This window comes from Curcuma longa, chromosome 4 (assembly GCF_044706935.1).
Source record: "Curcuma longa cultivar G26 ecotype Majalengka, Jawa Barat chromosome 4, ITB_CL_G26_1.1, whole genome shotgun sequence".
Classification (NCBI taxonomy): domain Eukaryota; kingdom Viridiplantae; phylum Streptophyta; class Magnoliopsida; order Zingiberales; family Zingiberaceae; genus Curcuma; species Curcuma longa.
Window position 1 is genome coordinate 17,989,495 of NC_133864.1, and position 14,859 is coordinate 18,004,353.

The 14,859-nt window shown below is 36.1% G+C and overlaps 2 protein-coding genes across 2 annotated transcripts in view; one reads left to right on the forward strand and one right to left on the reverse strand.

The window, feature by feature from the left end:
• Nucleotides 1–1,178: 1,178 nt before the first annotated feature.
• Nucleotides 1,179–9,821, reverse strand: LOC141827696 (kinesin-like protein KIN-13A). The gene is made up of 12 exons (XM_074715011.1): nt 9,286–9,821; nt 8,657–8,878; nt 8,208–8,381; nt 7,242–7,346; nt 6,958–7,035; nt 6,731–6,812; nt 5,614–5,776; nt 3,823–4,152; nt 3,479–3,697; nt 2,819–3,398; nt 2,681–2,746; nt 1,179–1,752 (listed from the first exon to the last, which is right to left on the reverse strand). The coding sequence occupies exons 1-12, from the start codon at nt 9,484–9,486 to the stop codon at nt 1,570–1,572; spliced, it is 2,403 nt and encodes an 800-aa protein (XP_074571112.1). The 5' UTR covers nt 9,487–9,821; the 3' UTR covers nt 1,179–1,569.
• A 3,093-nt stretch (nt 9,822–12,914) lies between these two features.
• The window catches only part of LOC141827206 (uncharacterized), a 2,141-nt gene continuing 196 nt past the window's right edge, over nt 12,915–14,859 (forward strand). Inside the window, exons 1-5 of the mRNA XM_074714445.1 lie at nt 12,915–13,635; nt 14,157–14,334; nt 14,410–14,548; nt 14,632–14,726; nt 14,788–14,853. Of these exons, the coding sequence (XP_074570546.1) occupies nt 13,004–13,635; nt 14,157–14,334; nt 14,410–14,548; nt 14,632–14,726; nt 14,788–14,853 (1,110 nt within the window). The 5' untranslated portion in view covers nt 12,915–13,003. The remainder of the gene's footprint in view (nt 13,636–14,156; nt 14,335–14,409; nt 14,549–14,631; nt 14,727–14,787; nt 14,854–14,859) is intronic.

Genomic DNA, 14,859 nt, shown 5'->3' on the forward strand with positions numbered 1-14,859 from the left:
AAGAATGAGAAGAGAAAAAAAATAAAGGCAAGGGGCCATGGCATTTAAAAGTTTCTTGCATAAGTTATTACTGAAAGTGTTCATGATTGTAGAACAGCTTTAATAATGGGGTGGATATAAGGCAAGGGACCATGGCATTTATGTAAAGAATAGAAGTTTTTGTTCTAATATCTGTGCATCGGCAGCCATTCTTTGTTTTAATTCCTGTTTAATGGCACCTGTGTTAGTATTTATCTCATGAGTTGAGTTGAGTTGAGCTGCCAAATTAAGCTACACAAATATATGAGAGATGGAATAAAAACTTTCTTGTTTCTAATTTTTTCTGTTTACAAATATTGACAGAATTAGGCTTTGATCATCCCTAACTAAAGAAGTTTTGAGTAACTTTTCCACTGTCGGCTTGCGCCATATGTTTGATTATCTTGCTAATTAGTTTTTGCAGTATGACCTTTCATGGTAGTTTCTTTGTCGAGCTCAACTTTTCTTGAATAAGAGAATCTGGCCTTTATATTTCTCTTTTAAAAGAAGAAAAGATACAGCTAGATCTTTCATCTTGATGATTCATGCTCTTTTTAAAGGAAGAAAAAGGTCATAATAAAGCTATGAACTTTCATGTTGCTGATTCCTGTTCCTATCTCTATAATAAAACTTTCTTTCAAGACAAAAGAAGCCTTATTAAAGGGTAAACTGTTTAATATTAAATCTTGGAATCTTTTATGGTTCACTGTCTTTGGTTTTCCAGTCCTTTTCTAGAGAATAAACACAGCGTGATTTGTGCCCTAATCAATGGAGGATGCAAACAGTCCATTCCACCGAGGTTTCCACGTTAATAAACAGTGCATTCTGGTTGGTATCAGTCATTTTCAACTTGAACACTTTGTGTCACCCAAAGTCACTTTTGTTAAAAATAATAATAATAATAATAATTAGAGAAGTCATTTTCTTCTCATCATTTTGGCCCATGCCAAACTGAATGAAACGACAAAAACACAATCTCGGTCAGGCACCATCTCGCATCATGTGTCACGATAGAATTTTATTTTATTTTTTCTATTTTTGTGATCTCCTCATTATTCTCACATGATTCTGTGCTCCTGTACGACTCCATCCTTACTATCATTTGCTCAAACGGGTAGGCTAAACAAACGCTGCAAATTGTAGAACATTGTTCGAGCACATCCTGCCACAACATTCAAATTGTTATTATCCAATAAAATAACAACCTGGTCACGTAGCCAAGCTTTGTGATCACTATTATCTCACGTCGCCAGACACTTTGCACACATCTCACCATTTAGGCACGCTAAAAGTAGCTCGGAACAAACAAACAAACAAACATTATCATAAACAACATGATCGGGGATTCAAACGGATGGAACATGAAGAACCCCACTCACACTCCATCCAGGCACCTTTCCATGCCAGCCAGAAGAAGCACTCCGATCCGATGCAAGTAAACCAGGTCAAGAAGGCAAAAGGCTTCTCGTAGGGTGGTGGGTTGGTCCTTGTGACCTACCAGGAAGAATAGCAAAGAGAGGAAGTCGGAAATTGATGGATGCGGATTGGAAACTATTTGGGGCCTTTTTTCCTGCTAAGAATCTCATGTTCTTTCAGGCGTTGCTGGAACCTCGCCAGCCGGGCCTGGAGGCTGACCAGCCCAGCAGCCTTGCGCGAGAGAACAAAGTTCAGCTGAGTTACATAGTTGTCGATAAAACTACCTGGTTGATCAATTTCAGCCAACAAATTCATTTCCTGCACGAAAACCAACCTAAGTTAGAGCAGACGCAAGTGATCAAATACGAGGGAAGTTGCTTCTTAGGAATAAAACACGTTTAAGCCATACATAAAGTAGATAAAACTTTAAATGTTTAACGAATGCTATTTGTATAGGACAAAGAAACATCCAGGTCAAAGCAGCAAAGAAAGCATTGTCGCCTAGTTAATTCAGATCCAGTGAGAAGGATAGCAGACACATGGGATGTGCTCATAACAATATGCTATTCAAATACTTGTATCACTAACAAGACTAGCACCAGAAATCATGCAACACGACCAATATATCATGCCTATAAATATTGAAGAAGCAATAAGGACTTGAATTTTATAGGTCGATGTTTAGTATTTAAACCAAAGTAAAATGAAGGTTAAAGATCCAAGGTTATAACTAGTCATCTATCAGTTCTTCCAATCAGATCCCCAACATAACTTCTTCAAATTGAACTGTGCCACTAAAATGACATTTGGTAGGGTACTCCGTTCTCATCATATGGCCTGTGCATAATGCTAAAAAAGGAGAATGGGCAATGGTTCAGATTGCAGGGAAGAATATGTTAGAACGGCAGGATTGTCTGAATTTAATGTGACTATGCCATCCTGTTGCCAATTCCTTTTCTTATTCACACGACTTAATCATAAGGGAGGGTTGCTGATTAAACATGCATTAAAATATTCTGGTAACATTTCAATAACTTTATGATAACATATCCATGTAGGTAGCTCAAATATCTAGTCGATCTTTGTTTGCCCCAAGATAGGTAAATAAACAGCTACTACAAAGACAAAAGGTTTAAAAAAAAAATGAAATATGATGTGTGCCAATTGGATAGCAGTGTTCACAGTTTGAATGCTGATTTTTTGCTAGCCAAGTGAACAAAAAGATGGTTTCAATTATCAAACTTACTTCGCGTACTATCTCCATGGTATTCTCAATTTCCTTTCTATGAGCTGCTATAAGAGCATCCTCTTCCTGGAAGTCACAACAACATTATGGACAAAACAGCAACAATCATCAAAACTTGTAGCCATCAAAAAATTATACCTCAAGTAGTGCATTTATTTCGTCCTCATTGCATGAAACTTCCTGATCATACTTTTTTGATGGGATCTCAGAAGAAGAATCAAATACTTGCTGCTGCTTATGACTAGAAGATACCAACTGAGGTCCACTCTCTTTTCTAGACCAGTTGTTCTGTCTCTCACTCTTTTCTTCTTTGGGCAATTTTCTACGAGGTGGGGAAACCTTTGATACTTTTTCTTCATCTTGGGCGTCAATTGAATTCTGAATAGAATATGGTTTATTTCCATAACCAACATTCTTAAATTTCATCTCAGCTCTTTCACTATCAATTGAACCTGGTACTTGCATTCTCTCTTCCCTTCCACTAGGGAAGTAATTTGTCGTTCCAAGAGAATTCCTATCAAGCTCAGATGAAGTCTGAAAAAAAAATTCTGCATTACCCTTGGGCAATTCCACTGTATTCAAACCTTGATTTTGCTCAGCAAGACCATCAGCGTCAACTGTAAATTGAGATGATGATCCTGATTCCTTGCCTGAAGGAACCAATGGTGCGGGCGCCTGATCTTTTCTAGGATTTCCACTCTTGGAAAGACTTTTAACCCTGCTCAGCCAAAAGCTCAAATATGAACAGCTAGGACAATTTACCCATACAGTGTAGGTTAATAAGTTACGCCTCCATACCTGTCGGCATATCTCAATGTGTTCAGAGTATGTTCACAAGAACCGGCATTGGGTGAAATGCATGAAATCATGACAGTTCTTGAATTGCCAACAAAAGAATCACGAAGCACCTCAGTCAATTTGCTCCCTCTAAAAGGGATATGTAGTTGATCATTGTCTAGGGCACGTATGCATTCCTTCAATGCCAAAAGACTCTTGTTTATTTCTGCTCCCTCAATTCTGACAAGGAGAGTGAAACAGAACTGTGAAAATACTATCATAGCAAGACTCAAATTAACATGACATATTAAAATTATGGAGCATATAGCAAAACAAACAAAAAAGGACCCCCCTTGTTCACTAACCTTGTTTGGCGATCATTGTCTGTTGTATCAGCACCTCGCTCACTCCCAGCAAGATCAATAAAAGAAATCTTTCCAATGACCTTGACACCTCGTGAATCATTATTTTCTTTCTGTCGTCTGTTATCTTCTATTTCCTTATGTTTCTTAATAGCCAGCTGCAAAATAGCATGGGATCTTGATGATTCCTCATTAGCTCCAGTAGAACCAGTGCTTCTCGAACCATTTCCTTTCTCAATAAATTCCTTAACCATCAGAACATCTGTGACTTCAAATTCCTGTAGTCCAACAATGCAAACTTGTTGCTTCCCATCTTCTCTCATGCAAAGTTTCCTGTCAGTATTGTCAAAATGAATGGCAATGTCATCACTAAGCTAAGAACAAATTACCTTTAGAAATGGGGATCACGAAGACATCACAATATCTTCTTTCATATAGCATAGTAGGAAGATTTTTCAAAAATAATGTGTCAATCAGTTAGCATAAAAGCATGTTATTGCCAAATGTAAGGCAGTACCAAATTCCTCCATGTGTATGTTCCAATATCTTTGCAAGAAATTAGTTCTTCATTTCAATATCTCTCTCCCTCCCACTTCTCTCCAAAGAAATGGGGAGGAAGTGGATCCCACCTCACCTTTCCTTCAACACCTTTTATTCTCCCTTTTCCATCTGCCATAGGAAACACTAACATTTTCCAATGTCCCTTAATTTGTCTTCGTATTTTCCATTTGACATCACAATATCTTCTTTCATGTAGCATAGTAGGAAGATTTTTCAAAAATAATGTGTCAATCAGTTAGCATAAAAGCATGTTATTGCCAAATGTAAGGCAGTATCAAATTCCTCCATGTGTATGTTCCAATATCTTTGCAAGAAATTAGTTCTTCATTTCAATATCTCTCTCCCTCCCCACTTCTCTCCAAAGAAATGGGGAGAAAGTGGATCCCACCTCACCTTTCCTTCAACACCTTTTATTCCCCTTTTCCATCTGCCATAGGAAACACAACATTTTCCAATGTCCCTTAATTTGTCTTTCGGATTTTTCATTTGTTTTACCGTAACCCCCCCCCCCCCCCCCCCCCCCCCCCCCTAATGATTTGTATCCTGTAGTTTGCAAATGACGTTGGTTGTTAGTTGACCAAATGGAATTTAGACTAAACAAACAGCAATGAATCACTTATTTGAGTGTGTCTGAGTGAGAGAGATAATATTAACTAAAAAACTCGTATGCCATGTCAATAAAAATTCACTGCCCTTAAAATGCATCTCCCTCAATTTTCATGCTTTTATATTGATTAGGGCATGGTTTTTTTTATTTTCTTTGATTTAACTTCCAATGGCATGGCATCTAAGTTGGATTTAATTAATATTAGTTGAGATATCATGTCACAACAGTTGGACAATAATTTACTATGAGGCATATATATATGTTATGACTTGAGTTAGAATAGGAATATAAAAAAGAATGTTAAATAAGATAAATATAGGTTTTGCAAATGAAATGAGGAGATGGATATCAAATTAGGATAGGTTACTCAACAATGAATAACTACAAAAAACAAACCTTCATGTCATAAAAAAATACTATTCAAATCCAATATTATATTTAGAAATTTGTCATTACCACCATTAACTTTGATCAATGATTATAACAGAGCAACATTTGAAAAAGCACCTTGACTATCATGGCACAGAATGTGGCTAGGTTATTTAAAATAACCACTAAGGAAAAAATCTAAGCCAACACAAACACGATAAATAAAGTGAATTTCCATCAGAGAATGACAATCCAACCTTCGATCGCATAGAAGATCAAAGAGCTTTCCACCATATATCTCAAAGTAACTAAGCCACAGTTTGAACTTTTGATTGCGGTAAACAGGTTGATTTAACAAGCGAACAATGTCTTCTGCAGCTCGGAGAGGCAAAGGTTGCATGGTATATGTCTTTCCACTGCCTAAACAAATATAGACCAAGTGGCATACCCAAGGTAAGAAAAACAACAAAGTTAGTAATTCTAGAATTAGTACCAAGTTTATTCCATTTACTTAATCCACAAGGTAAGAAAATTGCATCTAATTTGAATAGGCAAACACCTAAATGAAAAAAACAAAAGCAGAAGTTGACAAGCTAGTTTGACTTAAGCAGTTAAAATGAACATAAATTATCTCATATAATTTCTTATCTCTAATCCAACCCTGAAGGCACCCTGAAGATTCAGTTTGATGAGAACATTTCTAATGAAGGGAATATTTTACTAGTGCTATACAGTTTAATTCAATAAAAAATAACTAACACATATTGAACAAAGTATCCTAATCAATCCATCTAGTTCATATTTTTATATAGAAAAAGTATATGCCAATTATCCAATGTATAACACAAAATATAACAATGTAAAATGCACTGATCTTTATTAGTGAGCATATAATTAAATAACTAAAGTGTTAACAAATTAACACTTGCAAGTGGCAAGTTACATGATACCACGTTAAAAAAAAAAAATTAGTGTTTAACAATCACAAGAATTACTCTTTAGTGGAAGCAATCATGACAAGAAGCCCTCATTAAGTTCTCGATAATCAAATCAATTGAATCAGTTATTTTTTTCATCTTTCATCATATAGATAACCAACATATCCCACATAGGCACTGCCTGCCTGCCTACCTGCCTACCTGCCTAGGCACCTGAACCACCTGAAAGGACCACATATGTGATATGCGGTTTCTTGTCTATAATGCCTACACCACTTTTTAGAAAACTGCTGTAATCTTTACCAAAAAAAAAAAGCAAATATCTCTAAAATTAATGAATCATGGTCAGCAAGAAAAGGTTAAAGATACTAAAACAGCCTTCAAATTATAGTGAGAAAAAGATTATTGATCCAGATTATCATATTTCTAATGGCACCTGTTTGACCATAAGCAAAGCAAGTTGCTTTTGTTCGCTCAAAGATGATGGGTATAATTGGCTCAACTGTCGCACGATATACCTGCATGACAAATTATTATAGATATTTAGGAACATAATTAAAATAAACATGTGAATATCATAAGGGGTTGTTTTGTTGATGATTGGATACATGAGTAAGCAGATATAACCACGATGACAGAGAGAGCAGCTGCTGACCTACTTACCTCATCATTAGTAACATGCTCGTCCAAAACAGCATCGAAACAGAACTCATGTCTTTCCACATATGCAGTCAAATCAACCTACCAAATAAAAACAGACATGAAAATTTTGGATGATGGCAAAACAACCGAGCAGCCTTACAACAACTATGGTGTTAACTATTTGGTATTTGCCAACAACATTTTCAGTCATGCATTCATTGCAAGTTCAGCAACAACATTTACAACAGGCTGAAAACTAATTACCTAGAGCCAAATTGTAAAAAACTTTCTGCAGTAAAAAATACCTTTAGCTTAGGCTCATGGACAGTTAAACAAGCATTGTCATTTACAGTGACAATATCATCCTCCTTTCGGGATCTCTCTTTCTTGTTTAGAGGTCTTTTACGGACCTAAAATAAATGATGAAAAATGAAGGAACAAAAAAAATTAGGCAGACATCTAATGCAGCATAACATTACAAAAACTAACAAATTTCTCCATGTCATAAATACTCAAGTTGATAACAAGTATTAAGCATTTTGAGATTTTAACATGTGAATCATACTTTAGGGGAAAAAATAAAGTTAATAAAAAGAATTTAGCAGATGACTGCTACACTCCAACATATCTATTCTCATATTTAGCATGCATAAACTCGATGATTTTGAATTTTGAGAATGTTGTATATTCTGTCAATAATACTTAGTAGACATCTTCACTTCATTTCTCCATTCTGATCAAGCATTCTTTAACAAAGACAACTTGCTCATGGAATGGCTTTATTCACCACTTCATTTCTCTTTCAGTATGAACCTTGCTAAGGTCTGAGGAACAAAAGCACACTATTACTTAAAAGGGTAAAGCTTTGCATATCAATCTTCCTGGACAATACATTGAAAAAAGAAATATGGACTAGATTCATTCCAAGATGATATGCACACCACATGTTCTTATGAAAATAACATGAAAACATTTTAGTATTCAGACACTCTAAATCACCAAAATTCACAATCACAAGATATGCAAAATGAGTTGCTACCTGAAGCTATTTTGCTCCAAGGTTTAATGATCACAGTTATTAATAAATCAATTTACGCAAAAAAAAAACACCAGTGTGCTGAACTAATATTAAAGCATATTGCTCTTTTTAGCCAGAACTTTCCATTTTTTATTAAAAAAAAGGACTTAGTAACTAATTATATAGCATAAGGAGTGTGAGGAGATTACAAGACAATGCTTTAGAGAAAGCATTCCCATATTCCTAAACATACCACAACTTTGATCTTTGCAACATTGTTCTCTCTAGTGTTAATCTCTTTTTCATTGTCCAATGGCCTGATATTACCATCGACACGCCCTAGTTGTTTAGAAGATGGATCATATTCATCATCAAGCCCCTTAGTGGGAAAGAATGGGGATGGCTCAAATGGTTCTGAAAAGACATGCTGCAAAATAAGGGGAAAAGAGAAAATAAGTCTAACAATTTCCAATAAGAAATGATAACTACAAAAAAATCACTAGATGAAAGAAGATAGCCATGTTGTTGTTTACAAGTTATTGTTCCAAGGCTAATTCAACAAACTTTCATCTATAACATACATAAAGAATTAGGTGAAGTTGGTAGTGTAATGTTTAGGCAGCAACATTTCAATATTTTGTAATATGTAGTGACAGTGAACAACATTGCTTTAATTATGCACAAGATCTCTGAGTAACATACATCTGAAAGAAGCTCAGTGTCATCCATTGCATGAAGATCCAAAAGTCCAGCTCCAAATTCCCCTCTTAATTCAGGTGAATAAAAACCATCTGCTGCACTCGTGCCGCCCAGACTTTGTGCTGTTGGAGTATAGGGTTCAGAAATAGACTCCCCATTGAAATTCAAATTCCTGAAAAGCTTAAAGAGTTTCTGCTTCTCCTCCATGGTCTGCGGTCCGTAACCCTGCCAAATTCATCTCTCAAACATTCAATTACTAGTTCATTCCGAATCAATCATTTAATCATTGGTTCAAAAGAATATGATTTCCACAGATCCTTTTACTGAGACGTCAAAGACACTAATAACAAAAGAAAATCACTTTTTGTTATGTGTTTTACTTTTTGTTATGTGTTTTAGGATACAAACAAAGAACAACGGAAGTTTGAAATGCATTCTGATAGCCAAAATGAAACAGTTTTTCTAGTCAATTTATCACACAACAAAAATAAATGACCCAGAAATCGATAAACGATTACGATTGAAAAATTAACTATTGAGATTAAAGAGAATAAACAATCTTTACTGGACCGTTTATTAGGCTAAACGAATAAAGGATCAAGAAGCACGGAGTTGTATAAAGGCGGCTTCACCTGCATCAGGAGATTCGGAAGCGCGCGATTGTCAGACGACGCCATGGGCGACGCCAGGTGCTGAAGCCCAGCGGATTGGAGCCACCGTGCCATCACAGCATCCTCGCCGCCAGGGCCAGCCGCGGTGCCAGGGTGGTGGTCATACAGCGCGGCCGCCGCGCTGCCGCCGGCGGTGCCCTGCTGCAACTGGCCACCACCCATGTGGCGCTGCGCTCTGCGTTGGGGCGCCAACTTGCCGGCCGCAGGAGGCGAATACGAGATCCGGGAAGCAGATCGGATGAAATCAAGGCGTCGGGCAGAGGTACGACCCTCTGAGCCTGATTGGGACGGGAAGATCCGACTTTCGAGGGGAGCGGCCGCGGATCGAGATCTGAGGAATAGGGAGCAATGGGGGACCAGATCGAGGAGTGGGGATTGGGAACCCTAATCGGTTCTGGAGAAACGGGAAGGGGAAGGAGGTTTCTAGGACGGGAAGGGAGAGAACCAGGGATGAGAGAGAGAGAGAGAGAGAGAGAGAGAGAGAGAGAGGGGCAGGAGGAAGACGTTCGTGATGGAAGAAGGAAAGAGATGATAAGAAGAGAGAGAGAGAGATTGCGGGAACGTTTCAAATTGATCCAGAAACTTGATCATATTCTACTTTAGCTTCTCAGTTTGAAAACAGAAGAAGAAATTTGAATTTGCACCCAAAATATCAAAACTTTCACATAGCCCCTCAGAGTCTACATAATCTTGAATTATCTCCTAAAACATTCAATTCAAAAAATATCATTTCATACAGGACAAAAGTCGAATTGGTAGATAATAAACTGATTTAAATTTTACCTAGATTTCAATTTATCTTTAGAACATTCAATTCATATCATTTCATGCAGGACAAAAGTCAAATTTGTAGATAATAAAGATTTAAATTTCATCTAAATTTTGATTTACCTTTACGATCGATAAAAAAATTTTATGAGATCGAATCGATACAAAATCATTTATCTACTATTCATATTGTAGAAGTTATGAAATTGTCATTGCTATAATGAATCGACCTACTCACCAACATTCCATTGTATACTATAATACTGTAGTTGTTATGATGCATCCGATCGATTATAAAATTCTAGTTATACAATGTTAAGTGAAAAATTTAAATACAAGATTTAATGGAAAAATAATGAAAACAATACTAGATGATAATTAGGCAATTGTACATAGTTAAACAATAAAAATATGACATCTTTTAGAATTTAAATAGAAAATTTAAACGGGAAATAATAATAGAACAGTATTGAACAATACTAGACGATAATTAGATAATTGTAAATAGCTAAACAATGAAATATGGTATCTTTTTAATAAAAAAATCAAAATGAAACACCTTTCATAATTTTTTTTAAATATCCTTTTGATTTTTACCCTGTCAAAATAATGACTATATTGTGCTAAAAAAAAACAAAAACCAAAATATTTATATATAATATTTATAAATTAAAAAACATGAAATTAAAATAGTTACATAACTATTTCATATGAAAATGTAAATTGCAAGGCTTTTATGGATGAGAATTAATTAATGCGAGATGGAATATTTGTTTATAATTTATTTAATGTGCATTTATAGGTAATTTGATTTTGAGGGTTGAAAGTCATGATAGATTTAAGAATCATAGTTGTCTTTGTATTATTAGATTTAGGTATAAATTTGATTTTGAAGGTTGAAAGTAAAGATAGATTTAAGAATCATAATTGCCTTTTGTATTATTAAATTTAGGTGTAAATGATATTTATTTAATAAATTTTATTTTTTTAAATTCTCTTTTAACCTTTCCTCTTCCTCCCCTCTCATAAATCCATCATGGCCTCTTCTCCTCTCCTCTTTCTTCTCTTCATTCTCCTTGCTATCTTCTTGCAACTGACCGACTTACTTTGTTTACAATTTTAGTGTGTTTCTTAAATGACGTTATAATAGTTAGCAACCATCTTTTATACATTGTAGCAACTATCTATTTACGCTGGCCACCAAGGTAAATCAGGACAAAACTGTTAACTTCTACCCCCTAAGAGATTTTTTGGAAGCACGGTACCACTATATTGATAAGAGTGGAACTCAAAATGCAACACATATCTCCATTTACCACTTGGGATAATATTCATTTTACTTTTATACGGAGGATGGTTAAATAATATTTATTTTATAATATGGATCTTATGGAGTCTCCTTTGTGTGTTTTATAATTTAAAATATTATTTTAATCAAGTTATCATTCTCAATTAAATAAAATCAATGTAAGATAATGATACTATTATAGCAGCTAGCAACTAACTTCTATATATTGTATCAGCTATATGTTAATTTCTTCATTTTACATGTAGTGAGTCTTATAAAGTCCCTTGTTTATTTTATAATTCAAAATATTATTTTAACTAAGTTGTTACACTCAATTAAATAAAATCAATATAAAATAATGATACAATTATTTTAGCAACCAAGTTCTATAGGTTGTAGCAATTAAATAAAATCAATATAAGATAATAATACTATTATAACAACTAGCTAGCTAAGTTCTATATGTTCTATAGGTTGTAGCAGTTATTTGTTAGCTTTTACATAGTAGATCATGTTAAAATAATATTCATTTTACCTAGCGTGGTGTTTGTTTTGTGGAGTCCCTTCATTTATTTTGTAATTTAAAATATTATTTTAATTAGGATGTCACTCTCAATTAAACAAAATTAATATAAAATAATGATATTATTGTAGCAGCTAGTAACCAACTTCTACATGTTGTAATAGCTATCTGATAACTTTTATATAGTAGATCATGTTTAGATAATGTTCATAAGATATATATCACCAAACAACATCATAGAAATATGATAAAAATTTAATCCATCTAAGAATATATTAATAACAAAATACAATTAATTTTTGAAATTGAACTCATCTAGTATATAACAAGAACATCTATCTTTGAAATAAGATAACGAGAACAAGAGAAATTATCATATAAATACGATCACAAAAAAATTGAAAATGAAAATATATCACATTTTCAACTGTATGAAGGGAAAAAAACAAACCTGATGAAAAGTTAAATCTTAAACTGAAGAACATAGGAAGTTTTTAAGTTGGAGCTTTAAGAGGAGATGAACAAAATGTTAGTGAGTCGATCGACTTTTTTTGATTTATTAAACAAAAACTTGATTTAGAAAAATAAAATTTAAATCAGACATGAATTAAAAATATTCTGGGTAGTTTATCTTCAGTGGGACGTCCGTTCAACTAAATTAAAAAAGGACGTTCAAACGGCGATTTGTTAAATGCCGGCCATTTTTTAATTTGTCTGACCCGCCTGGAGGCCGGCCCAATCTGATCCGGTCCGGTTTTGGAGTTATGACATCCCGTGCGTCTTCTGTTATAGCGAACACAGACTTCGACCAATAACAATGGCACAACGTGAATGGATCCGCCAGCGAAAGCCGCGGGGGACCAGTTTCCCTAATTCTGATAAACCAGCAAACACTCACGTTCGACCAATCAAAAATGCTTTCACAGGTGGGACCTCTCACCGACGTTTTTGGCTCAGCCCTTTGCCATTTACACGTTGATGTACCAACCCCATCACAGCGACGACCTCCTCTGCCGCCGCGATCCGTCTCGTCCCCGCTCCTCCACCGCCCGCCGGAGATTGCGATTCCGTCGCCACCTTCGTCTTCTTCCGTCGATACCATGGATGAGGTCACGACCATCCTCGCCAGGGATTTCGGCTTGCGGCCGCAGGGCAAGTCCGCCCCGATGGCCGCATCTAAGCCCGCTAATCTTGCTTCCGGATCGGCCGCCGAAAAATCCTCCTGGAGCAATCAGGTTTCCTGGGGCATCCCTGACTCCTCCGGCGATCCATTCGTCGGCGATTTGGGTCTTGGAATTCGCAGCGGCCGGAGCCAGCCAGCTTTCGACGATATATTCGGAGGCCCGCCGGTTCATTTGAATCCTGCGGCTTCCTCGGGTGGGTTGGCGTCTTCCGCGCTGCCTGATGTCTTTGATTCCTTACTGGATGGTTTCGGGGGCTCCGGTGTGAAATCCTCTTCTGTGCCGGTGCGTGGTTATGCTGGCGCTGATGTATTCGATGCGTTTCCTGGTGTAAATAGTTCGCCGGTTAACTACGCTAATGATGATGTGTTCTTTTCCATCTCATCGGGATCAAATCATTCGCCAAAGCCTTCAATGGATGATCTTCTTGAGAATCTTGGAAAGCCAACGAGAAAGTCTAAGAGTTTGAATGATGGAAAAGAGCATAACTTTTCTGGCACTGAGAAGTTGATTCCTGGGTTTGGCCGGACTAGTCGTCCCCCTGAGAAGAGGTACAATTTGGTTAGATTATTTGAACTTTTATGTGAATGACCTTAACTATTAGTTTAGTTTATGAGTCTATTAACAAATGATGGAAGTTTGGTGTCCCATGTGAGATGGCGGAATGCGTGCTCTTTGATCTATCTGTCTAGCTTCTTAAAAATATTGCATCCTAATTGACTTGTCTGACAAATATAAGCTGTAATTACTGAACCATTCAACAAAGTTCTGAAATTTCCTAAATAAACAATTGCATACTTAGTCATGGTCCATCTTATACTTGAAGGCGTTAACAGTAACTATTTGCGCCTCATTATGATATATGCAATGAGCTGATAGTCTGATATGGTTACTTCTTGCACAAGAACTACCATCATAAGATGAACAACTGAATAGATTAAACCATGTATATGCTTATTTGCTTAAACTAAATCTTTGCACCTTATTATGACTGCGTATCCAACTGCAACTTATTCCAGCCATCTATTCGATCCTTTGCTTTTATTTCCTTAATGATGGAAATGTTTTACAGGAATCCTCCAAAAATTAACCTACCGAAGCCTCCTGTTTCATCATCTCAGCCAACAACCACTGTAATGGAGGATCCTTTTGGTGCTTTCGAAACAAAAGAAGCTACGGATCTCGAGTCTTTCTTTTCTATGGGTAAACCCACAAAGACTACACACAAGCAACCAACTGCAGCTTCAGCTGTGAGTATATTTGTCAATTTTTTGGGGCAATTAGTCTTCATATCAGAGAAGCTGATTATTAGTTGTATCCTCCAGGAAACCATCTTTGACTTTCCAGCTCAAGACATAGGCCTTAATGGTGGGACGAATAGGACTTCTCAACGCTCTTCGCCTACCATCAAGAAGGCATCTTCCACACCTAATTTTTTGCATGATGAACCTTTTGATTTTTGGGGTAGTGTTCTTAGTTCAAATTTGTTTTATTTTCAATTTTGCTGATATTTTATAGATAGCTAATGTTTCCTCCTTTATATTTAGGTCCTCCATCATCTGTAGAATTTGAAGAAATTGAAGGAGAGAGTGAAGAAAGAAGAAAAGCTAGGCTAGATCGGCACCAGAGAACTCTTAATCGAGTTGGTCAATTATTAGATGCAAGAATTTTGTATTTCTGATGTCATAAATACTTATATTCAGGCAAAAGCTTTGTCAGAAAAAAATGAGCGTGATATGAAAATTGAGCATGAGCAGTCTGTAAGACAAGTAAGC